The sequence below is a fragment of the Callithrix jacchus genome, chromosome 15, assembly GCF_049354715.1.
Source record: "Callithrix jacchus isolate 240 chromosome 15, calJac240_pri, whole genome shotgun sequence".
Classification (NCBI taxonomy): Eukaryota; Metazoa; Chordata; class Mammalia; order Primates; family Cebidae; genus Callithrix; species Callithrix jacchus.
In genome coordinates, this window is record NC_133516.1 from 68,644,361 (window position 1) to 68,670,483 (window position 26,123).

Here is a 26,123-nt window from a genome sequence, read left to right on the forward strand (position 1 = left end):
TTTGTCATAAATGACTGTTCAATTTTTTAAAATGTTTTTCTGCGCCTATTGATATGATCATGTAATTTTCTTCTTTTGCCTATGGAGGTGATGGTTTATATTGATTTCCAAATGTTGAGCCAGCCTGGTGCACCTGGGATAAATCCTACATGATCATGATGTGTAATTCTTTTTATGTACAGTCATGTGTTGCTTAACAACAGGGATACATTCTGAGAAACATGTTCGGTGGTTTCATTGTTGTATGAATATCATAGAGTGTTCTTACACAAACTGCAACAGCATAGGCTACTGCTATAGTATAGACTATGGTATAGCCTGTTGCTCCTAGGCTGCAAGCCTATACGGTATGTAACTCTAATGAACACCATAGACAGTTATAATACAATGGCAAGTATTTGTGTATCTAAACATATCTCAATATAGAAAAAGTCCTGTAAAAGTATGGTATAACGGATGTTTGAAAAATGGTATATCTGTGCAAAATACTTAAAATAAATGGAGTTTGTAGGACTGGAATTTGCTCTGGGTGAGTCAGTAAGTGAGTAGTGAGTGAATATGAAGGTCTAGGACATTTTGTATACCACTGTAGCACTGATAAACAACACTAAATTTATTTAAAAACTTTACTGTTTTCAGTAATAAGTTACCTTTAGCTTACTGTAACCTTTTTCACTTTATAAATGTTTTCATTAAAAACATTTTTTACTCTTTTGTAATAACACCTAGCTTAAAACATGAACACATTGTACAGCCATACAAAAACATTGCTTCTTTATATCCATATCCTATATACTTTTTCCTTTAAAAATTTGTTTTATTAAACTTTTCCATTAAAAACTAAGACACTACATACACATTAGCCTAGGCCTACACAGGGTCAAGACAATCAGTATCACTGCCTTCCACCTCTACATCTTGACCTGCTGGAAGGTCTTCGGGGCAGTAACATGCATAGAGCTGTCATCTCTTACGATAGCAATGCCTTCTTCTGGAATGTAGTTAACTTTTTTTTTAATAACTAGATGGATTACACTTTGCTAAAATAATGCTAACATGTATAGTACAGTAAATTGATAACTTAGTTATTATTAAGTAGTATGTACTATGGATATTTGTACATGGTATATGTTTATACTACAGGCAGCACGGCAGTTTATTTACACCAGCGTCGCCACAAACATGGAAGTTATATGTTGCACTATGACATTGTGATGGCTACGACTTCTCTAGGCATTATAATGTACGGGACTCAATTGTATATGCAGTTCTTCCTTGACTCAAATGTCATGTCGTGCATGACTATATCATTGGATTCTATTTGCTAATATTTTTAAGATTTTTGCACCTATGATCATGAGATATATTGGTCTGTAGTTTTCTAGTAATGTCTTTATCTGGCTTTGGTATTAGGGTGATGCTGGCCTTGAAAAATAGGAAGCATTTTCTTTGCTTCTATCTTCCGAAAGAGATTGTAGAGGATTGGTATAGCTTTCTTAAATGTTTGGCAGAATTTCCTCAGTCAGCCCATCTGCGCCTGGTGCTTTCTATTTGGGAAGGTTATTAATTATTGATTCGACTTATTTTATAGAAATAGGCCTGTTTAGAATTTCCATTTTCTCTTATTTGAGTTTTGGTGGATTCTACCTAAATAATGGGTTCAGTTCATTTAGTTCATCAAATTTCTAGATCTGGAGTTGATAGTATTTTTTTATTATCCTTTTCATCAGTACAGATCCCATAGACATGAAAAGGATAATAAAGGAATACTATCACTACAGAGCGACTCTCTTGTATCTTAGTCTAATTGGAGGCTTATCGTTTTACCTTGTCAAAGAACTAGCTTTTGGTTGTATTGATTTTGTTTGTTTTGCCATTGATTTTCTGTTTTCAGTTCCATTGGCTTATGTTCTTGTTTTTATTATTGCTTTTCTTCTGCTTCCTATGGATTTAATTTGCTGCTCTTCATCTAGTTACCTAAGGTGTAAGATCAGATTATTGATGTTAGGTCTTTCTTCTTTTCTAATACATTATTTCAGTGATATAAATTTCTAAGCACTGCTTTCTCTGCGTCCCATGAATTTTTGATACATTGTGTTTTCAAATCTATTTAGTTCAAATATTTTAAATTTCTCTTGAGATTTTTTTATTCATGTGTTATTATTTAAACTTACATATATTGGGATATGCCAGTTACCTTTTTGTTGTGACTTTATGGGTTCCAACTATGATCTGAGCGCAGACTCTATATGATTTCTATTTTAAATCTGTTAAAGTATGTTTTATGGCCCAGAATGTTCTACCTTGGTCAGTGTTGCATGTGAGTGTGAGAAGAATGTGTATTCTGTGGTTGTTGGATGAAATACCTTATAGAGGTGAATTCTATCCATTGATTAATAGTGTTTCGAGTTCAAGTGTGTCCTTTTTAACCGTCTGTCTGCCGGATCATTCTAATTCTGATAGAGCAGTGTTGAAGTCTACAGCTATAAAAGTAGATTCATCTATTTCTTCTTGCTATACTATTAGTTTTTACCTCATGTATTTTGCTGCACTGTTAAGTACATGCACATTAAGAACTGTGTCTTACTGGAAAATTGAGCCCTTTATTATTATGCAATACCCTTCTTTATCTAGTAACTTGACTTGGCTTTGAAGTCTAGTCTATCTGAAATTAATGCAAATACTTCTACTTTCTTTTGCTTAGTGTTAGCATGGCATATGCTTTTTCATCTACTTTTAATGTATAAATGTCTTTATTTAAATTGGTTTTCTTTTAGATATCATATAGTTGGGTCTTACTTCTTGTTCCATTACGATAATCTGTCTTTTAATTGGTACATTCAGATCACTGATGTTCAAAGTAATTATTGATATAATTGAATTAATATCTACCATATTTGTAACTATTTTTCATTTGTCACCTTTGTTCTTTGTTGCTATATTTGTCTTCTACTGTTTTTTCTTAACTTTTGTGGTTTAATTGAGGATTTTAAAAATCTTAACTTTTAATTATTTTAAAAATCTTTATTTTTGTATGTATTTTTAAGACAGGGTCTCATTCTGTTGCCCAGGCGGGGGTGCAGTGGTGCTATTTCAGCTCACTGCAGCCTCATCCTCCCAGGCTTAAGCTATCCTCCCATCTCAGTCTCCCAAGTAGCTAGGACTACAGGCATGTGTCACCACACCTGGCTAATTTTTTTTTTTTTTTTTTTTGAGATAGAGTCACTCTTTTGCCAGGCTGGAGTACAGTGGTGCGATCTTGGCTCACTGCAACCTCTGCCTCCTGAGTTCAAGCGATTCTCTTGCCTCAGCCTCCTGAGTAGCTAGGACTACAGGTGCCCGCCACCATGCCCAGCTAATTATTTTATTTTTAGTAGAGATGGGGTTTCACCACATTGGGCAGGATGGTCTTGATCTCTTGACCTTGTGATACACCCAGCTCAGCTTCCCAAAGTGCTGGGATTACGGGCGTGAGCCACCATGCTTGGCCATAATTATTTTTATATTTTATAGAGACCAGATCCCAATATGTTGCCCAGGCTGGCCTTGAATTCCTGGACTCAAGTGATCCTCCTGCCTGAGTCTCCCAAAGCGCTGGGATTATAGGTGTGAGCCACTGTCCCCAACCAACATATTTCAGTATGGTTTCTTTTTCCCTTCCTTTGCCAGAAGCAAAAAGAGATTTTTCTCCAACATTAACTGAGAGAACCTGGTTGAGTTCCTGGAAGTAAAACTCACGAAAGCATGGGGGCCTCCCTATAACTAGGTCCCCCTGGAGTTTTAATTTGCATCACTGGGACTTGTTCACACCTAGCAATTTGTCAGCTACAGTTTGTTTTTCTGCCCCTCTCCCAGTTTCTATGGAAGTTTCTGCTCCAGTCTGTTGTGATTCTCTGTATCCACCTGTTGTGTCTCTCCAGTTCTGGGAGCAGTGGTGTATTAGTCCATTTTCACACTGCTATCAAGAATTACCTGAAACAGGGCAGTTGATAAAGAAAATAAGTTTAATTGACTCACACAGATCCATGTTTCTGGGGAGGCCTCAGGAAACTTACAGTTATGGTAGAAAGGGAAGCAAGGCACGTCTTACATGGTGGCAGCAGAGAGAGAGAGACCAAAGGGAGATGTGCCACTTTTAAACCATCAGATCTTATGAGAACTCATTATCATAAGAATAGCATGAAAAACTGCCTGCATGATCCGGTCACTGCCTACCAGATCCCTCCCCTGACATGCGGGGATTATAATTTGAGATGAGATTTAGGTGGAGACATAGAGCCAAACCATATCAAGTGGTTTCTCCTGTGACCTCAACAAATTTTTTCAGAAATATGTGCACATGTATTTTTTTTTGAGACAGAGTCTCACTGTGTTGCCCAGGCTGGAGTGCAATGACACGATCTTGGCTCACTGCAACCTCTGCCTCCTGGGTTCAAGTGATGCTCCTGCCTCAGCCTCCTGAATAGCTGGGATTACAGGCACCCACCATCATGGCCAGCTAATTTTTGTATTTTTAGTAGAGACAGAGTTTCACCAGGTTGGCCAGCCTGGTCTCAAACTGCTGACCTCAGATGCTACCCCCACTTCGGCCTCCCAAAGTGCCGAGATTACATGCGTAAACCACCATGCCTGGCCGTGGATTTTTAAAATTGTGAGGAGCACATAAGTATAATGTTAAACAAGAGGTTAATAGACTCTGCATGTTTCCTCCCTTGTTTGAAAATACATTAGCAATTGATTTTAGATGGAGTCATTGTTTAGGAATAATAGACAAACAGGCTGGGCACTGTGGCCAGGAACTTCAGGAGGCCAAGGTAGGTGGATCTCTTGAGGCCAGGAGTTTGAGACCAGACTAGGCACCATGAGAAAACCCTGTCTCTACTAACAATACAAAAATTAGCCAGGCATTTTGGAGTACACCTTTAATCCCAGCTTCTGGGTTGGCTGAGGCAGGAGAACTGCTTGAACCCAGAAGGCAGAGGCTACAGTGAGCCAACATCATGCCACTGCATTCCAGCCTGGGTGATAGAGTGAGAATCTGTCTCAAAAATAAATAAATAAATGCTACGAATCTATTTTGCATTTCATGAATTGAAAAATCATTATATGGTGATGTTAGGAGAAAGGCATTTTCCATAGAGTCACCCAAAATTGGAAGGGTGTGGGGGGCTGAAATGCCTAGGCAGAAATGACGGGTTTGATGTAGTAAAGAGTAAAGAGTCACCAAGGTGTCTTAGCAAGAGGGTACTCTTAACAAATCATGTTTTAAGGAGAGATTCTGCCATCTGTGTCTGGGGTGTGTGTTCGTGGAGAAAACCTAGCCTCACAAAACAAGCAAGGAAAGTCATAGATTATGAAAGGATCTTTCTACTAAAAGAATCATTATTATTTCTCTATTTTGCGAACTCTCTCAATAACTTCAGAATATTTACAGGCTTCCAAGATGTAATGTGTACCCTTTTCAGGATTGTGCATAAGGCAGTTCACTTAAGAACTGGGCTATGTTTCACACAGACTCACAGGTTCTTGTTCAAATTCATTGGGATAGCATCGTTTCATTTTCTTCCTTTTCTTTTTTGGATAGTTTTAAATACATTTTCCTTTTTAAGAAGCCTAGGATGTTTGGGTGGAGGGAATCCTCATACTTTTTATAATCACTTATTCTCATAACACAGATGAACTTCACAGCACATAAAAAGAACACTGGAGAACCCTTGCATGATTAAATATGCCCTAGAGGATTAAGTTTTTCCACATATTTTTAAGCCAGTGCTATTAATAATGTTCCAGCATTAAACTTTCTGTACATCCTCATTATGGCAGAGGCTTTTTTTTTCCCATCCTGCCCTTGCTGTTAGTTTTTCCACGGTCAGATTTGTAGCACTACAAAATTATCTGTGGAAACATACAATCTGAACGTTTAACTCAAGTCCAACAAAGTATCATATCTGGGACTGTTCCAATTTTTGTTCAAAGATGTTAGTTTTTCAAACTTAATTGTTCTTTTGTCTTACTGGAAACCTGGCAGAAGGTAGCTATTTATAGGCATGTCTTAGAGATATTGTGGAGTTTGTTCCAGACCACCACAATAAAGCTAATATTGCAGTAAAGCAAGTCTCACAATTTTTTTGGTTTCTCAGTGCATGTAAAAGTTGTATTTATACTGTACTGTAGTGTATTAAGTATGCAATAGCATTATATCTAAAAATATATACATACCTTAAGTGTAGTGTATTACAAAATCCTTTTGCTAAAAAATGTTAATAATTACTGAGCTTTCAGCAAGTTGTAATTTTTTTGCTTGTGGCGGTTCTTGCATTGATAATTGATGGCTGCTGCCTGATCAGAGTGGAAGTTAATAAAGGCTGGGGTGGCTGTGGCAATTTCTTAGAAAAAGTCAAGTTTGTTGCAGCAGTTGGCCTTTTCTTTCAGAAAAATTTCTCTGTAGCATGTAGTGCTGTTTGATAGCATTTTATCCACAGTAGAACTTCTTTCAAAATTGGAGTCGTCCTTTCAAACCCTGCTGCCTTTTAATCAACATGATGTTGTAAATACTTAGTTGTCATTTCAACAGTGTTCACAGCGTCTTCATCAGGAGTAGATTCCATCTTAAAAAACCACTCTTTGCTTCCCTCTAAGAATCAGTTCCTCATCTGTTCGAGTTTGATCCTGAGATTGCAGCAACTCAGTCACATTGTCAGACTCCACTTCCACTTCTCTTGCTATTTTCACCACATCTGCACTGACTTCCTCTTGAACCCCTCAAAGTCATCCATGAGGGTTGGAATCAACTTCTTTCAAACTCCTTTTGATGTTGCTATTTTGATCTCCCATGAATCATGAGTGTTCCTGCTAGTATCTTGAATGGTGAATCCTTTCCAGAAATTTTTCAATTTACTTAACTCAGATCCATCAGAGAAATCACCATGTATGGCAGCCTATTGCCTTATTAAATGTATTTTTTAAATAACAAGACTTGAAAGTCTAAATTGCTCCTTGGCTCATGGGCAGCATAATGGATATTATCTTAGCAGGCATGAAAACAACATTCATCTCTTTGTGCATCTCTATCAGAGCTCCTGAGTGACCAGGTACATTGGCAGTGAGCAGTTATATTTTGAAAGGAAACCTTTTTTTTTCTTTTTTCTCTGAGCAGTAGGTCTCAACAGTGGGCTTAAAATACTCAGTAAACCATGTTGTAAACAGATGTGCTGTTATCCAGGTTTTGTTTCAGTTATAGAGCACAGGCACAGAAGATTTAGAATAATTTTTAAGGGCTCTAGGATTTTTGAATGGTCAGCAAACATTGGCTTCAACTTAAAGTCGCCAGCTGCTTTGGCCTCTACCAAGAGAGTCAGCCTATTTTTTTTAAGATTTAAAGCCAGGCATTGACTTCTCTTCTGTAGATATGAAAGTCCTAGGTGGCATCTTCTTCTACTAGAAGGCAGTTTCATTTACATTAAAAATCTGTTGTTTAGCCACATTTCTCAATTTTCTGACCTAGATCTTATAATAACGTGCTGCAGCTTCTACATCAGTACTTGCTGCATCACCTCACCTTTTTTTTGAAATGGAGTCTCGCTCCGTGGCCCAGCCTACAGCACAGTGGCACAATCTCAGCTCACTTCAACCTCCACCTCCCAGGTTCAAGAGATTCTCCTGCCTCAGCCTCCTGAGTAGCTGGGATTACAGGCATGCACCACCACTCCAGGCTAATGTTTGTATTTTTAGTAGAGATGGGGTTTCACCATGTTGGTCAGGCTGGTCTCGAACTCCTGACCTCCTGATCTGCCCACCTCGGCCTCCCAAAGTCCTAAGATTACAGGTGTGAGGCCTCTCACTTTTATGTTACAGAGACAGCTTCTTTCCTTAAACCTCACCAACTTGTGCTGGCTTCCAACTGTACTTCTGTAGCCTCCTTACCTCTCTCAGCCTTCGTAGAAGTAAAGAGATTTTGAGCTTTATTCTGGATTAGGCTTTGGCTTTCGGGGATATTGTGGCTGGTATGATCTTCTAGACCACTAAAACTTTCTCCTATCAGCAATATGGCTCTTATACTTTGTTTTCTTAGTGTGTTTATTGGCATGGCACTTCTAATTTCCTTCTTGAACTTTTCCTTTGCATTAACAACTTGGCTGTTGGGTGTAAGAGGTCCAGCTTTTGACCTGCCTTCCTCACTAAGCTTAATCATTTCCAGCTTTTTTTTTTTTTTTTAGACAGTCTCACTCTGTTGCCCAGGCTGGAGTGCAGTGGTGCAATCTCAGCTCACTGCAACCTCCACTTTCCAGGTTTAGCAATTCTCCTGCCTCAGCCTCTCAAGTAGCTGGGACTACAGGTGTCTGCCACCACACCCAGCTAATTTTTGTATATTTACTAGAGATGGGGTTTCACTATGTTGTCCAGGCTGGTCTTGAACTTCTGACCTCAAGCAATCCACCGATCTTGGACTCCCAAAGTGCTGGGATTACAGGCATGAGCCAATGTGCCTGGCCCATTTCTAGCTCTTGATTTAAAGTGAGAGATATATGACTCTTCCTTTCACTTAAACACTTTGAGGCCATTGTAATTGGCCTACTTTCAATACTGTTGTGTCTCAGGAAATAAGGAGGCCCAAGGAGAGGGAGAAAGATGGAAGAATGGTCAGTTGGTGAATCGGTCAGAACACATACAACATTTATCTACTCAGATCACCATCTTATATAGGTGCAGTTTGTGGTGCCACAAAACAATTATAATAGTAACACTGGAAATCGCTGATCACCACAGATAAAATAATGAAAAAAAAGTTTGAAATATTGTGAGAATGAACAAAATATGACACAGACACAAAGTGAGCACATGCTGTTAGAAAAATGGTATTAATTCCTTTGCTCAATGCAGGGTTGCCACAACTTTCAATTTTTTTAAAAAGTGATCACTAAACACATAGTACTTACCATTTCAAAAAAAATATTTCAATGCACATTTTTTTCCTGACATAATGTTCTGGTTTATAAGGAATCTTGTTATTAGTAATTGAGTTATTTATTAAATGCCTTTTTCCCCAGGCATTAGGTTGTCAAATTACTTTCCCATGGCTAATCAGCCTGGGCTTGACTCAACTTGCATAATGGTCCTCCACTCCCCTAGCTCTCCAGGACGTGCTCCGATCCCATGAGCCTGCAGGTCTTTTCTTACCAGCCAGGACCCATTCCCAGTCCCTTCAGTGTTGCTAACCAGCCCCTCAATTTCTCTGACCTTAACCTTTTCATCCTTATTCTGCCAGCCCCTTAGGTTAGATGAGTTCTTAATTTCTTTTCTCCCAAAATTTTTATTTTCTGTCCTGAGCAGAGGCATCCGATTGCTCCACATTGTTTAAATGTGCCAGTCAGCTTCTCTTCCATTCCCTGCACAGCTGTCCCTGAACAGCTAGGCCTCAAGGTTGCTACTCTTCTCAAGCCCCATAGCACAGACCTTCTCGGTTCACACAGGACTTCCTGCCGGCCCTATCTAGACTCTAGAGCTCTCCTGTCCCCACTACCCCTCTTCAGTTTTCACTGTTGTAGTTTTATTCATTCCTCTGTCCTCATTCCTTTGTCTGGGGGAGAGCCGCCCTGCCTTTCCGGTGCCAACCTCTTCATCAGTGCTTTAGAGTTCTGCTTCAGCACTAAACAAAAACACAAACCAACTAAATTAAGAGTTTAATATTTTTATATTAGTATTTAAAATTGTTTAATGTTAAATAACGTTTGGTTTTGAGAAATATTTCATTTTAATAAATGTTTTTTATTAATATTAAATAAAGGTGATCAGTTTGGGAGGATCACCTGACCAGAAGGTTGAAGCTGCAGTAAGCTGTGATTGTGCCACTGCACTCCAGCCTGGGTGACAAAGTGTGACTCTGTCTCAAAAAAAAAGAAAAACAACACTGTTTGCAGTAACAAAAGTTAGAAAGCACTACCCTTTAACAGAGAGCTGATTAAATTATGGTATATTTCTTATCGGTGGCAATTAAATAATTTGTTTAGTTTTAATAAATATTAACTAATTTTATTAAATATTAACCTTATTTTAGTCAATATTGCATATTTAATTTTAATATTAAATAAGTAACACATGCACATGGTTTTAAAAATTGAAGTAGTATAAAATAATCTACAGAGGCTACTGTTAGATTGATGCCAGTTTGTGTGTATACATTCTGACAGAGATGTATTCTTCCATAGATGATACATGCATAAACAAGTATGTACATCCATGCATTTCTTCTCTTCCTGTGTCCTCCTTCCACTTTATTTGAACACAAATACTTTTTTTTTTTTTGAGATGGAGTTTCGCTCTTGTTACCCAGGCTGGAGTGCAATGGTGCGATCTCGGCTCACCGCAACCTCTGCCCCCTGGGTTCAGGCAATTCTCCTGCCTCAGCCTCCTGATTAGCTGGGATTACAGGCACACGCCACCGTGCCCAGCTAATTTTTTGTAGTTTTTAGTAGAGACGGGGTTTCACCATGTTGACCACGATGGTCTCGATCTGCTGACCTCGTGATCCACCCGCCTTGGCCTCCCAAAGTGCTGGGACTATAGGCTTGAGCCACCGCACCTGGCCTGAACACAAATACTATCTATACACAGTCTGGATACTGCTTTTTAAATACATTTCTATGTTTTGGAAACCAATTTATATTAGTACTATAGAAACAATTTATATTAGTACTATTCTTTTAGTGTAAAAAATATGCCATTTTTTTTTTAGACTATCACCCAGGATGGAGTGCAGTGACCTAATTATAACTGACTGCATCCTCAACTTCCTGGGTTCAGATGATCCTCCCCTTTTAGCCTCCCAAGTAGCTGGGATTACAGGTGCACTCCACCTCACCTGGCTGATTTCTTAATTTTTTTGTGGTGATGAGGTCTCACTCTGTTTCCCAGGTTGGTCTTGAACTCCTAAGCTCAAGTAATCCTATAGGCGTGAGCCACGAGCCTGGCCCAAACAGTGTTTCAGTGAGCATCCTTACAATGTAAGTCTTTGTGCCCATATACAACTTTATTGGTATGAAGTCTTGGAAGTAGAATTGCTGGATTAAAGGGTGTCTGCATTTTCATCTTCTGAAAAGAGAAAAATTCTATCTATATCTTGTATTATTACTGTTCCAGTCTGTTTATGCATCATTGATTTCTTAGATGTGTCTTTAGTGTCTGCTCTTTTTAAAACATTCAACTCTTTATTTCTTGTGAGTTCTGAATTTCTGAGACATTTTGCTTCAGCATTCTACAGTTCATAGTTCCCGTGATCACTGAATTCCTAAATGTTATACTCATTATTTGTTTCTAAGAACACTTTACTGTTCTCATATTGTTCTCCTCCCAAGTGTACAGGCCTTTTATTTTTTAACTTTTTATTGAAGGATTACATATCTAAAAAGACACACAAATCTTAAGCGTTCAACTTAATGAATTCTCAAAAAGTACACCTTATGTAACCAATACTTAGGTAAATAACCAAATTATTACCAGCACCTTGGAATGTCCTTTGTGCCCCTTACAGTCTCTCCAGGGGTAGCCACTATCTTTACTTCTAACACCACAGATTCATGTTGCCTGTTTCATTTTAATTTTATATAATTGTAATTATACATACTGCTTCTACCTTCTTCTGTGTAACATTCTTCTGTGTAACAAACAAAGGACGTTTGTTCTCACTGATATTCATTGCATGACTATACCACAATCCATTTGTTCATTCTACTGTTGGTCACCTCAGTGTTTCTAGTTTTGGGCTATCATGAATAGCACTGTTATGGAAACTTTTGTTTGTGTGTTCTGGTGCACATGTGTACACATTTTTGTTGGGTGTATATAAACATAGAGTACAATTGCTGTATCATAGGGCATATATATATATATATTTAACTTCTAACGTGACAATTTTGCACTTCCGTGAGAGTCCTGATTGTTCCACATCTTTGTCAGCACTTGGTATTTTCTTTTTCATTTTAGTCTTTTTGATAGGCACAAAGTAGTATTTCATTGTGCTTTCACTTTTCATATCTCATTGTTGTTGTTTTTGGAGATGGTATCTCTCTCTGTCACCCAGGCTGGAGTGCAGTGGTGGGATCTCAGCTCACTGCAATCTCCACTTCCTGGGTTCAAGTGATTCTCCTGCCTCAGCTTCCTGAGTAGCTGGGATTACAGGTACATGCCACCACACCCAGCTAATTTTTGTATTTTTAGTAGAGATGGGGTTTCACCATGTTGGCCAGGATGGTCTTGATCTCCTGACCTCGTGATCTACCCGCCTTGGCCTCCTAAAGTGCTGGAATTACAGGCGTGAGCTACTGTGCCCGGCCTCACTCTTTGTATCTCTGAACCACTCATGCATTGAGCACATTTTCATGTTTATTGGCCCATTGGATATCCTCTTTTGTGAAGTACCTATTGAAATTTACTTTTCCATTTTAAAATTATTTTTAAAACATACATTTGGCTAGCTGTTATGCCACATTTTGACAAAATTCTTTTGTCTCTCTCTTCCTATTTATCCTTTTAAATTTATTTTTGTGGCTTTTCTCTCACCTTTTCTTTTCTAATTAGTGAACTTTAGAGCCACTAACTAATCCTAACCCTTCTAGAATTTCTAGTGCTTTGCATGAAACTTACTTTGAGAAAAAATTGGTGCTCAAACTGGAAAATAATGTCATTCCAAGAAGGGAAATGATTTGATAAATACTAAGTTCTCCTAGTTTTTTGTCAGCTAGATTGCATTATTATCCCCATATTTAATTTTCATTTTAGTTTTATTTTTGACAAGAGTTTGTTAGAACTGAGAGTCTTTTAATTTGCATTTTAAGTCTGGAGCCTCCTTTTTAAAAATATATAATGTTTTATATTTAATATATTTATTAAAAATGTTTTACAGGTTCTTGATCACTATGAACAAGAAGGATTTAATTTCCTAGCCAAGGTGTTTAATTCTTCACATTCCTTCTTAGAAGACTTGACTGGTCTTACATTACTGCATCAAGAGACCCAAGCTGCCGAGGTAAGAACAAAACAAACTTTAATTAGTGAAGACTAACATGCTTAAAACTATTCGATATTCAGCATATGGAAAAGGAGAAAGCAATTAATTTTAATTTTTGTGACTTAAAGCAAATATTACTGAGTAAATGTGCTAGTTACCAGAGGACAAATAACCTTCAGCAAGTGCTGGATACTGATGTGTGTAGGTTGCTGTCCATTTGGTGCCTAATGCACAGAATCGCTGTGATCAAGGAAGTAATGGTTGTAGATTTCCAGGTACCTCTTGTCCTTACTGAAGATCTGCATGTGTATAGTCATTGGAGAGAGTTGGCTTTAATGTCTGTCCATATATCAAAATGTAAGTTGGTGAAAACATTTGACTCCAGCTATGTACCTTAGAAAGACAGTATTGGACTCTGGCCATGTTCTTCAGAAAGAACGTGCCTGGCTTATTTTTCATGATTTGATCAGTCTTCTTAGACCCTGAAGCCCACCATGAAATGGCTTCCCCAACACAACCCAAGAGAGCTTTGCTTTGTTTCTCCGCTAACATATTTTATAGATCTTAATTTCTGGGTCATCGCATTATTATTTTTTTTTTTTTGAGGCTGAGTTTAAGAAATAAATTATCAGCTGGGCACAGTGGCTCACGCCTGTAATCCCAGCACTTTGGGAGGCCAAGGCGGGTGGATCACAAAATCAGGAGTTTGAGACCAGCCTGACCTTGTGATAGTGAAGCCCTGTCTCTACCAAAAAAAAAAAAAAGTTACCTGGCTATGGTGGTGGGTGCCTGTAATTCCAGCTACTTGGAGGCTAAGGCAGTTCAATCGCTTGAACCCAGGAGGTGGAGGTTGCAGTAAGCCGAGATTGTGCCACTGCACTTCAGCCCAGGTGACAGTGCACAACTCTGTTTGGGAGGGAAAAAAGAGAAAAGAAATTATCACTTTTTTTTACTAAGTGCTCACTGTTCTTAGAAAGAAGGAATACTGTTTATGGTGGTAGAGCTATTTGGATCACTTGGCAAAATATGCAATTCCTCAGAATTGATGAGTGAGAGTAAATCAACATCTTTTCTTCTTAGTTACCTGGGTGAAGAAGCTGTGAGGAGAAATGTAGCTTTGACTTCCTGTGTCCTGCCAGGGTAATGCACTTGCCATTAGTTCTATTCAAGTTGCAATTCTTGTCACCAACTAAGGAGAAACATGTAAATTATTTCTAGTTAGGTAGCAAAACTCCCCCAACCATCGGGTTAAATAACTTCATGGTTACATAGATCTATAAACTCCTCCATAGGTTGCATATCCTCACCACTGGGGGAGGCCCAAGTTTTCGATGAATAGATGGCCAGGCCCAATACTGGACCAGCCAGTGGTGAAAGGCCTGTTGTTTGGAGAGTGAAGCTAGCACTGAGTATAGGAAAACCATTTGGAAATACCAAAGTCAAACCCCTGGGAGCTTTGAGCAGATTGTGAGATTTTCAAGTACACCAGGGAGGCAAGCTAGTACCTCTCTAGTGCTGGACTTAGAACTTAAGGAACTTGTTTTGGTGTCCCCTGGGCATTAAACAGATATGGGGGGGGAACCATTATAATAGATTCAGAGTTTGTTTTGGGTGCGGATTGAAAATTTTCTAAACTGAGAGAGTGGTAATAGTTGCACAACTCTGTGAATATACTAAAAACCATTGAACTGCACACTTTAAAAAGGGGTGTGTGTGTGTTTTCTCTGTCGTGGCCCAGGCTGGAGTGGTGCGATCTCAGGGTCACTGCATGGCCAATAGTTAGAGCCACAGAGAGTGTATCTCAAATTTCAGGAGATGAATGGCATCTCTGCTGCTTTTTGAGAGACTTTGAGATATTTTTCCACTGAATTGTGATTGGGTTCCCAGGCAGGGTTCAGAACATAGTGTTTATTGTCTGCTATATTGTCTTTTAAGCAGTGCTATACTGCCTGATGGTATGGAAGAAGTAACATAGATGTTTGCAAACATGGAATCATTTGATGAGATGGCTAAGGAAGTTTTGCCACCCAGCTAGAAGTAATTTACATGTTTCTGTTAGCTAGAAGAATTTCAACTTGAAATTGACCCAATTTTTCGCTCTTTAAAACAGAGCAGATGCTAGAATAGTGGGCAGATGTCTAGATTTAACCTTGCGTATCTTACATTTTAGTTGGTCAAACTTTAATGGCTTTTTCGAAGACTTAGAAGAGGAAGTTTAAGAGCAATAGTGACTGAATAGATGGTGGAGCAGAAGGGGGCATGGTTTCATCCACAAGCCTGAGTTTTCTTTTTGAACATCTTTTGGAAAATATGATACTAAGCCCTGTGCTAATAACTGAATAGAGAAGTTAATGAGATACTGACCCTCATGGGCTCATAGTCTAGTGTGAGAAGCTGAGAAGCTCACTATTTAGTGAGCTCTAATACAATAAAAAATGTTTTAGTCATCTGTGTATTAAGTGCTGAGAGAACAGTTACTTCTGCCTAGGGGAATAGGGATGTCAAGAAAAGCTTCACAGGAAGAGATTAAATATTCACCTGGTTTTCAAAAAATGAGTAGACTGTTTTTAAAAACAAAAGTTGGATTTTTGTGGAGGAAGAGTAGAAAAGGGAAAGGCAAGAAGCCTAAGGCGTTCTAGACTGAATAAAGGCCTCTAAGGCCAAATCTTTAGTATTACTCAAAATCATGAGTAGTGTGATGTACTTGGAGCCAGTTTCCTGAAGTCAACATAATGTTTTTTTTAATAACAGCTTTATTGAGTTATAATTCACATACCATAAAACATCATTTTGTACAGGCACGGTGGCTCACTCCTGTAACCCCAGCACTTTGGGAGGCTGAGGTGGGTGGATCACCAGAGGTCAGGAGTTCAAGACCAGCCTGGCCAACATGGTGAAACCTCATCTCTACTAAATATACGAAAATGAGCCAGGTGTGGTGGCAGGTGCCTATAATCCCAGCTACTCGGGAGACTGAGGCAGGAGAATTTCTTGAATCTGGGAGGAGGGGGCTGTAGTGAGCTAGATTGTGCCATTGCATTCCAGCCTTGGTGACAACAGTGGGAGTGGGGGTGGGGACAAAACACACACACACACACACACACACACACACACACACCTTTTGAAGTGTGCAGTTCAATGTTTTTTAGTATGTTCACAGAATATACTAAAATTACCACTCTCTCAGTTGAGAAAATTTTTATCCCCCTGCCCAAAACAAACTCTGAATTTAATGGACTTCCCATTTTCTCCTCTTTCCAGCCCCTAACAAGCACTAATCTTTCTGTCTGTCTGTATGAATTTTTCTATTCTGGACATATCACTTAAGGTCTTTTGTGTCTGGAATCTTTTATTTAGCATGTTGTTTTTAAGGTTTATCCATGTTGTAGCAAGGTATGTAATTGTTTTTTATTTAAAGAAAAACATTTCAATGCTATTAAAGATTTTCATATTCTTTGCACCTGTGGTCTGTCTCGCCAAATATAGCCCCTTCATGAAGGAGGAATGCAGCAAAACTGATCCTACTAGAGACTACAGATTGCTTTATATTAATAGAAAGGGACATATAATTAGTAATGGATTGGAAGCTATATCCAAATAGAATCATCTAGATTTAGTGAGATTGACTAATGCGGCCCAATTTTTTGCACTCATCTCCTGTCCATCATATATTTGAAAATGATTGCAATGATTTTAAACTAGGTTACTGGTGTAATCATTCTGCTGTTGAGATTAGCAGGCAAATTACTATGTAGGTTTTTATCGGAGGACAGGGTGCAGAGTGGAGACTGGGAACCAGGCTTACAAAAATGAGTTTGTTTTAGGTAGTGATGACTTTGAGGTAATGGGATAAGTGAGTGAAAATGGCTGGTTGGCACTGAGGATGGGAGGGAGATGGAGCTTGGAGAAAAAGCATAGCACTGGTAAATTGTTTTAGCTAGACAAAGAGATTTATCCTATTCCATTTAGCACAGTGAGGAGAAGCTGGAGAGCTAGGATGCAATACATTTTTTTTAAATGAGAAATGTGTGTGGTAGATTAATTTTGTCTCAAGTTATAGATTAAAAAATTTAAATACCACGTAAATGCCATTTGCCTTTGCTAATGTTATATTTTATGAAGAAGGGATCTTGCATAAGAGTGATGTAATGGACTTTGGGGACTTGAGGGAGAAACTTGGCAGGGGGGTGAAGGATAAAAGACAATATGCTGGGTGCCATGTACCCTGCTCAGATGACAGGTGAACTAAAATCTCAGAAATCACCATTAAAGAACTTCACCATGTAACCAAAAATTACCTGTACCCCAGAAACTATTGAAATACAAAAGAAGGGGACTTGGACATATACCCATATTCTTTGTCTGTGACTCATTTGGTTGCCAAATTATAGTTACATTCTGCTCATGGGGGATTAGGAGTTTCCATGGAAGAAAGGCCCCACTCACTTTCTCCCCTCTTAAAATGTTGCCTTGTGAATTAGAGCATTTTGCATCAAGTTCTGACCTTTACTTCCAACACCTTTACTGAGAATGGCTTTGGATACTTGGAGGTCGATCCTGACTTCCTATTCCTCCTAGATCTTTATTTATCTTACTTGGAACCCAAGGAAATGGCCTTCAAGTTGATGAACCATGGAATGTCCAAGTCATGGAACTGTTGTGGTTCTCACAAGTATCTTTTAAGTTGCTGCATTTGGGATGAGCACAGTGGCTTACACCTGTAATCCCAGCACTTTGGGAGGCTGAGTTGGGAGGATTACTTGGGTCCAGGAGTTTAAGACCAGCCTGGGCAAGATGGTGAGCCTCTGTCTCTATTTTTAAAAAATTAAAAATTAGACAGGTATGGTGCACACCAGCTACTTGTAAGGCTGAGGCAGGAGGATCACTTGAGCCAAGGAGTTTGTGGCAGACAGTGAGCTATGGTTGTGCCACTGTACTCCAGCCTGGGCAACAGAGCAAGAACCTGTCTTTTATTTAAAAAAAAAAATATTGCATTTGTTGAAGAAAGGCTCAGTCTAAATCAAACACCTTAGCCATGTTGCATAAAATTTGCTGTGACTTACCTTCTTAGAGTTATTTCTCATCCTGTGAGTAAAATAAGTGTCAGTTCACATGTATTTATTTTTTTTGTAATTTTTTAATTGCATTTTAGGTTTTGGGGTACATGTGAAGAACATGCAAGATAGTTGCATAGGTACACACATGGCAGTGTGATTTGCTGCCATCCTCCCCTTCACCTATATCTGGCATTTCTCCCCATGCTATCTCTCCCCAACTCCCCACCCCCCGCTGTCCTTCCCCTATTCCCCCCAACAGACCCCAGTATGTAGTGCTACCCTCCCTGCGTCCATGTGTTCTCATTGTTCAACACCCGCCTATGAGTGAGAACATGCAGTATTTCATTTTCTGTTATTTGTTCCAACTATGGGTTCAGCATCATACTATGAGAAATGCCAAAATATTTTCTAAATGAATCTAGAGATAAAAGACTAATTTATAAGAGAGAGATAACAAGCTATATTGGTATATCCTTGAGAAATTCAAGTTCCCAAGTCCCTTTGCCCAACTTCCCTGAAATACTTCATTCCTGTTCATGAAAGTTTGTGCATTCCATGATTTCAGGATCAATTTTAGACTGTTTTACTTCCTTGCCTTGACCATATTATCAGTATTTGATGTTGTACCATGCACTTATCATTTCAGGGTTGCAATTACAGTGTACCATTAATATAATTTGCATTTTGTCAGGGTTGTGCTGAGCAGAACTTCCTTTCTGCAGATTTGGGATTAATGATCATCTAAAAAGAAAGTTCAGCAACAACCATAACGTAGGCTATAAAATCATAAACAGACCAGCAGAAATGAACAGGGCTGAGCTGATGTGATTATGAATTAAAATGTATATTGTGATTCATTCACTGTAGAACTCAGAATTCTAGAAAATGCCCATTTCTCTCAAAGCCAAAAAGTCTGTGAAAAACATTATAGTCATGTGATATGATGTCATTGGCACAGCAATTTATTCAGTAAAGTAAATAACACAATTAACAAGTGTTTCTGCTGGGGCTTTTGCACTTACACTGAGATTTTGGCCTCTCCCCACACAGCTGGTTTTGATTTGGTTCCTGTGGAATATTTTGTTTTGTTTTGTTTTGCATTTAACAACAGTCAGATATTTATGTACAGCTTCATCAAGAGCCTCTGATGACAAATACGCCTTTGGAGGCCAGTAGAAGTTGTGGGAAACCCCCGTGTCAGCACTCAGACCTGTTTCCAATGGAGAGAAATTGCTCTGGGGACTAAACTCGCCTGCTCATGAATTCAGTTTCCTCTTCCCAGAGCCTTCTGCCAGCTCACTTCCAACCCATGCTGGCCATCCTGGGACTGTGTCCTGCCTTGATTTTTTCCTTATGAAGCAATCCCTCAAGACATAGCCTTGGCCCTCTCTCCTGAGTGAGGGAGGAAAGGCAGAAACAGGCAGAAAGCCATTTACTTCTTAGATTGGAAACTAGAGCCTGGTTTTTGAAACAAAGTCTGGCATTATCTCACTTATAATCCACTTTATAAAATGTGCCCCTTTTATTTACTGTTCTCTACATGAATTTGAGATGTTTCGATAAATTGGTATCAGGAAAAGATGCAATTGGAGAATAGACAATGAAGTCTGGCAGAGTTTTCCACCCTTCAGAAAAGACTCTTGGATGGTATAATCTGCTTGGAGAAGTCTAAGGGAGAAAGAAGGGAGGAAATCATAAATGCTAAAAGCAAAGCAAAGGCAGCTAATGTTAGGAAATAGAACATGGAAATCTAGTCCTTCTTACATTGTAGTCCTGGTTCTACCAGAGTTCTCATGAGTGACCTTGGGTGAATCCTTCAGTGTTCTGTGCATGCTTCCCCACTTAAAATGAGAGGATTGAATCAATGTGAAATTCTTTTTTTTAAGTCTTCTTTCAAGAGAAAATGAAATGTTTTTCAACTGTAATTTAGTGATATTGATCCAAATATAGCACATATAACCAAAAAGGAAAAAGATGGTTAATGTTTACGTAAAAATGTCTAAAAATATATCAAGGTACTTACTTTTTATACATTTTATAAATAGTCTTTGGTATTTAACATATCTAACTACCATTGCTAGAAGCTTTTTGCAGATTTTGAGATGTACATCTACTTTGAGCCTTAATAGAACATTGCTCACGCTTTGTATTGATTGGTGTGTGACACTGTACATATAAATCTAAAATGGTATAATTCACCCTAATAACTTACTCTTGACCAGACTTGGTGCCACTTTTGACTGCATAAACTCAAACCCACCCTAGCTGTAATTGGGTATGTTCACAAAACGTGCTACTTGCTATCCTTCAGTACAGCTTCCAAAGAGGAGTTTTAAAGCCCTCTTATTTTAAGTAATAGCATCCTTGGAATGCCGAATGTGTAATATCAGGGGAGCTTCTTTAAAAATCAGCCATATTATATTAGAATACTCATGAAGTATTTGAGTAGCCTGAATCCTGGCCTGGTCAGAAGGTCTGAGTTCATTCCCAGCTCCCACACATAGCCAAGACTGCCATGTTCCACTCTGTGGGCCGTGTCAGGCAGGACCGTGTACAGCAGTCGTGGGAGACCTTGGGTTGTTTACTTCATTGACCTTCATTTCCACCATTTTATAGGATGTGATTAATAATTCCCACTCCTCACAATTACCATGTTAAGAAAGCACCTTACAAAAGAAAAATTAGATACATTGTACTACATTAAAATTTTAAACTTTGTGCTTCCAAGGACATAAGAAGAGGAAAAAGCAGGTCACAGTATGAGAGAATATCATTTTGCAGATCATATCTGATAACGGTCTGGTACTTAGAATATATAGGGAGCTCTAAGCTGGGTGTGGTGACATATGCCTATATCCGAGCTGCCTGGGAGACTGGGGTGAGTGTATCACTTGAGCCCAGGAGCTGGAGACCAGCCTGCGCAGCATAGTGAGAACCCATCTCTAAAAACAACAACAACAAAACCCAGAATATATAGGGAACTCTTACAATTCAATAATATAAAGACATAGAACTCAATTAAAAATGGGCATTAGATTTAAAACATTTCCCCAAAGAAGATATACTGACGTCCCACAATCAAATGGTAAGGTGTCCAACATCAATAGCCATTGGCAAAACGCAAATTGAAACTACTGTGAGATGCCATTCATACCCAGGAAGATGGCTGTAATCAAAATGACAACATCAAGTGTTTATGAAGATGTGAAGAAATTAGAAGCCTCCTACCTACTAGTGGGAGTGTCAAATTGTGCAGCCACTTTGGAAAACAGTTGAGCAATTTCTTTGAAAATTTAAGCACAGAATTACCATGTGACCCAGGAATTGTACTCCTAGATACGTAGCCAAAGCTACTCTGGACACCCTGCCAATAGGGTAGCCCTGTTCCGTAAGGAGCAACACCAAAAATTGTGTGTGTGTGTATGTGTGTGTGTGTGTGTGTGTGTGTGTGTGTGTAAACATAGCCAAGAGAAATGAAAATGTGCGCACACACACACACACACACACACAAAAGTACACAAGTGTTTATAACACCATTATTCATAATAGTAAAGTGGAAACAATGCAGATGTTCATTAACTGATGAATAGATGAATAAAATGTCAGATATTACAGTAATAATACTGGAGTATCATTCAGCAATAGTAAGATGCTGATACATGCTGTAGTATGGATGAACATTGAAAACGTTATGCTAAGTGAAAGAAGCCAATCACAAAAGGCCACATATTGTAAGCTCTCATTTATATGACATGTGCAGAGTTTTAAAATCCATATTGTCAGAAAGTAGATTAATGGTTGGCAGCAGGTGGGGATGGGGGATTAGGGGAAAATCAGTGCCTACTTACAAATAAGCATTTCCTTTCAAGGTGGTGAAATGTTCTACTCTTAGATAGTGATGATGGTTGCACAGTGGTGAATTTACTAAAACCATTGAATTGTATACTTCAAATGGGGGAATTGTATGGGGTGTGAATTATCTATCAATACAGATGTTTAAAAAGCAAGGTAAAAAGTGCCCCATAATTGGGGTATTTGTTTCTCCTCCCTCTCTCCTTTCTTTGGCTCTCTCTGCATGCAGTATTGTCTGTCTGTCTGTGACAGGCTGTCATAGGATGTTAGTTCATTGTTTTTGGGAGTGCATTTTCTGTAGATTATGACAAGGATCTCTTACATTTTTATTGTGCCTCAGTTTTCAAAGCCTTAGTCTCTGTGCACCTCCTTTAACCTTTTCTTACACTATGGGTAGCCTGTAAATGCTGGGGGGAGCGATGGAAGGGGCCTCCCAGCCAAATGCCTCCCTTCTGTGCTTGCTGCAGGGAGAGAGAAAGCAACAGTTGGCTCTATCCATGGAAGGCATTGCTGATAAAGTGGTTAGGGGAAGATGAGAGCGCTTTGCTGTCTATTTTTGTAAGTTTAAGCAGGTGTTTAGAGGATTCAAATCCCAAACTGGGTCTGAATTTTTTAAATTTCCCTCTTTACCACACAATTTTTTTTCTGCCAAGATTTCTTAGCTTGAAAATTCCCAAATGTATCAAAGTTGAATGTAATGTACAGTGGATACCCACATACCTCCCACTTGGATCCAACAATTGATAGTTTGCCACACGTGGTTTATCTCTCCGTACACATGCATGCACTCCCTCCACATCTTATCACACTTCACATACAAACTTACTCGTTTTCTCTTTTGTTAAACCATTTGAAAGCAAGTTTTATATACAGTGACACCTCACCCTAAATTTTCTTATGATCTGCTAAGAGCAGACATTCTCTGATGTAAACAGAGTACTATCATCATCATCATCATCATCATCATCACAGAACAACGAAGAATAATTCCATTATATCACCTAAAATCCAGTAAGTGTCCGATTTTTTCCAGAAGTTCACAGGATTTTAAACTCTTGTTTGCTTTTTCCTCAAGTTGGTAATGTTATATTTACAGTTTTCTCCAGTAATACTTTGTACTGGTCATACCTACCAAGTGATACACACTTGAGCATATCTTTTTAATTCCTTTGACACCCTCACACCCCTCTCTTAATGAGGAGATACAATTACCCTATTGAGCAACATGTCCCTGAGGTCCTGCTGCTCTAGGCAGGCCTCTTGTAGGTGAGCGTCTTCTCTGAGTGTCACCTGGGCATCCTGGGCTGATGGAGGCAGCCCTGAGAGCCATCCAGCCCTGAGCAGTGGTTCCCACCCATCCTTCATCCAGGGTCCCCAATGCTGGAGGCTTTTAAGGAAGTAGGAATGGGACTATGAAGGCTATTTTCAATATTTTGAAAAGTCAAACAGGAATAAAACCTTTAGGACTTGAAAAGATTACACTGACTGACTAAACTGTCAAGATTTTAGCCAGATGTCGTGGCTCGTAACTGTTGTCCCAGCTACTTGGGAGGCTGAGGTGGGAAGAACACTTGAACCTGGGAGGCGGAGATTGCAGTGAGCCAAGATTGTGCCACTGCACTCCAGCCTGGGAGACAGAGGGAGACTCTGTCTTAAAAAAAAAAAAAAGAAAAGAAAAGAAAAAGAAAAAATTGAAGCTTTTTGTTTGTTTGTTTGTTTTTAAACGAAACTCTGTTATCTCAGAATGGAATGGCATACTGTTATCCTGACCTGGTCAGAAGCTCTGATTGGCAGTTATGAATCCCTTTGAATTATTTAAAAAATAAGGTAAAGTAGTGTATTTTGCAGGGGTGTGAGGGGCAGTTCAAGATCTAATCTGTGAGAGAGAAAATGAAAACTAAAGGAATTCTTGGGGATCAGGAAGTGGAGAATCTCTGGCCTGTGGCACTGCTGAGACTGACTTCACTTAGCATCAGCAGTGGAGGCTTCCCTGGGAGGTGTTCTTGCAGTTTGCCCTGAAACCGCTATTCTAGGGGCTATATTTTGACAGCTGACCTTCTCACTTGCAAACATAACAGCTGCTATGTGTTGAATTTGGGGAGTTTCCATATTTTGAGAGTGTAAAATTGATTTTCAGTTCTGAGCTTTTAGTCTTGATCCATCTTGCTTCTCAGCTATGGGGGAGCAGGGAGGGAAGGGAATGTGAAATATCCTAAGGTGTGTGTTTTTTAAAATTAAATATTGTAGATGTTTTATCATGATTTCTGTCAACAGATATTTAACCCTTTGCTGAGTTCATGGTGGGGTGGAAATCAAAGAGGTACAAGCCAGACTTTTAGGAGGCTGACATAGTCTAGTTGGGGAGGTAGGACAGAAAAGTAATTAGGACTGCAGGGCAGTGGGTGTGCACATAGTTCAGTAAGGTCTGCAGGGTTTCAGGAGCATCAGGTGCTAGAAAGAACTCAAGACAAGAGTTAGGCTTTGAGTTGGGCCTTGAAGGTTGAGCTTCAAGTGCAGGAAAGAACAAGGCATTCCAGAAGGGCCTGTGGCATGACTGCATCCACGATCTCTGATGAAAAGTACCGAGACAGGTATAGCAACTAACGTTAGTTACATTATCTGTAATTTCCAGGGCACTTTAGTACCTGCCCTTTTGATGCCCATAGCAATCTTATGAGATGGCTGTTACTCCATTTTATGGGTGAGGTTGTTAAGACTCTAGCTGTGCTCAGGATTTTTCTACATCTTGAGATTTACAGTATACTTCATAAGGCTGGGAGCAGAGAAGATGTGCACAGGGTGATGCAGAGGCATTCTGCTTTATAGAGCGTATCTCTATTCGCATGTTGAACCATTTCCAAAAGTGTTTTTGCATTTTGTCTTGTTTCCTTGCAGCAGCTTCTCAGATAGCATGGTTTATTTCACTGTACCATCCTGGGACCTGGTCAGCCAGCATTACTATACTTTCTTACCCTTAAACTGGCTTATAATAAAATCTGTGGGAATGAGGTTCCCACAGGTGAACTTGTGATTCCAATTCTACTTACATTGGGAAAAGAGTAGGTAACAGGTAATTTCTTTCTTTCTGGCCTTTACTCTTCCCTAAGTTGTAAAGGGAAATTAAGAGTTGCTCCCTTTTTTTTTTTTTGAGATGGAGTTTCATTCTTGTCACACAGGCTGAGTGCAGTGGTGTAGTCTCAGCTCACTGCAACCTCTGCTTCTCAGGTTCAAGCAATTCTGCCTCAGCCTCCCAAGTAGCTGGGTTTACAGGCACCATACTCAGCTAATTTTTGTATTTTTAGTAGAGATGGGGTTTCACCATGCTGGTTAGACTGGTCTTGAACTCCTGACCTCAGGTGATCCACCTGCCTTGGTCTCCCAGAGTGCTGGGATTATGGTCATAGAGCCACCTCCCGTTTGCTTTTATTCAGCTGTCTGGTGAAAAACATTCAATGTTCAACTGGAAATATTTATATCTTGTTGCAGGACAAATTGTTGAGTTTCTAATTACAAATAGGTAAATACTGTGGAATATTTTTGTTTTGTTTTAATTTGCTGCTAGCTTTAAAGCATTTGTGTTTATCCTACCTTAATCCTCTTTGAAAGAGGCCATACTTAATTTTGCCCAACACTTTTTTTTAAAAGGAAAAAAAGTTGGATATTTTTTCTTTTTTTTTTTTTTTGAGATGCAGTCTTGCCAGGCTGGAGTGCAGTGGCACCATCTCAGCTCACTGCACCCTCCGCCTCCCAGGTTCAAGCAATTCTCCTGCCTCAGCTTCCCGAGTAGCTCTGGGACTACAGGCACTCGCCACCATGCCCAGCTAATTTTTGTGTTTATTAGTAAAGATGGGATTTCACCATGTTGGACAGGATGGTCTTGATCTCTTGAGCTTGTGATCTCCCTGCCTTGGCCTCCCAAAGTGCTGGGATTACATGTGTGAGTCACCACCCCTGGCCTGAATTAGGTTTTAAAGTACCAGTTCAGAATCAACCTTTTATAGGTAACCATAAAATTTCTGTGCCCAAATATTGGTTTATCTGTATTTTGTTTCCCCCTTCCCCTTTCTCCTTTGTTTTTTATTTTAATTATTTTGAGAGAGAGACTCACTCTGTTGCCCAGGCTAGAGTGCAATGGTGCGATCTTGGCTCACTGCAACCTCCGCATCCCAGGTTCAAGCAATTCTGCTGCCTCAGCCTCCTGAGTAGCTGGG

At 39.3% G+C, this 26,123-nt stretch overlaps 1 protein-coding gene across 25 annotated transcripts in view; it reads left to right on the top strand.

Moving 5' to 3' along the window:
- The window catches only part of ATG7 (autophagy related 7), a 275,247-nt gene that overhangs the window by 140,225 nt on the left and 108,899 nt on the right, over window positions 1-26,123 (top strand). For 20 of the 25 annotated variants that reach the window (XM_035273644.3, XM_078351657.1, XM_078351646.1 and 17 more), the window contains one exon: window positions 12,899-13,021. In XM_035273644.3, coding sequence (XP_035129535.1) covers window positions 12,899-13,021 — 123 coding nt within the window. Of the gene's footprint in view, window positions 1-10,911; window positions 11,001-12,898; window positions 13,022-26,123 lie in introns of all 25 variants that reach the window. The other 5 variants (XR_008476829.2, XR_013527506.1, XR_013527507.1 and 2 more) reach the window with 1 other exon arrangement.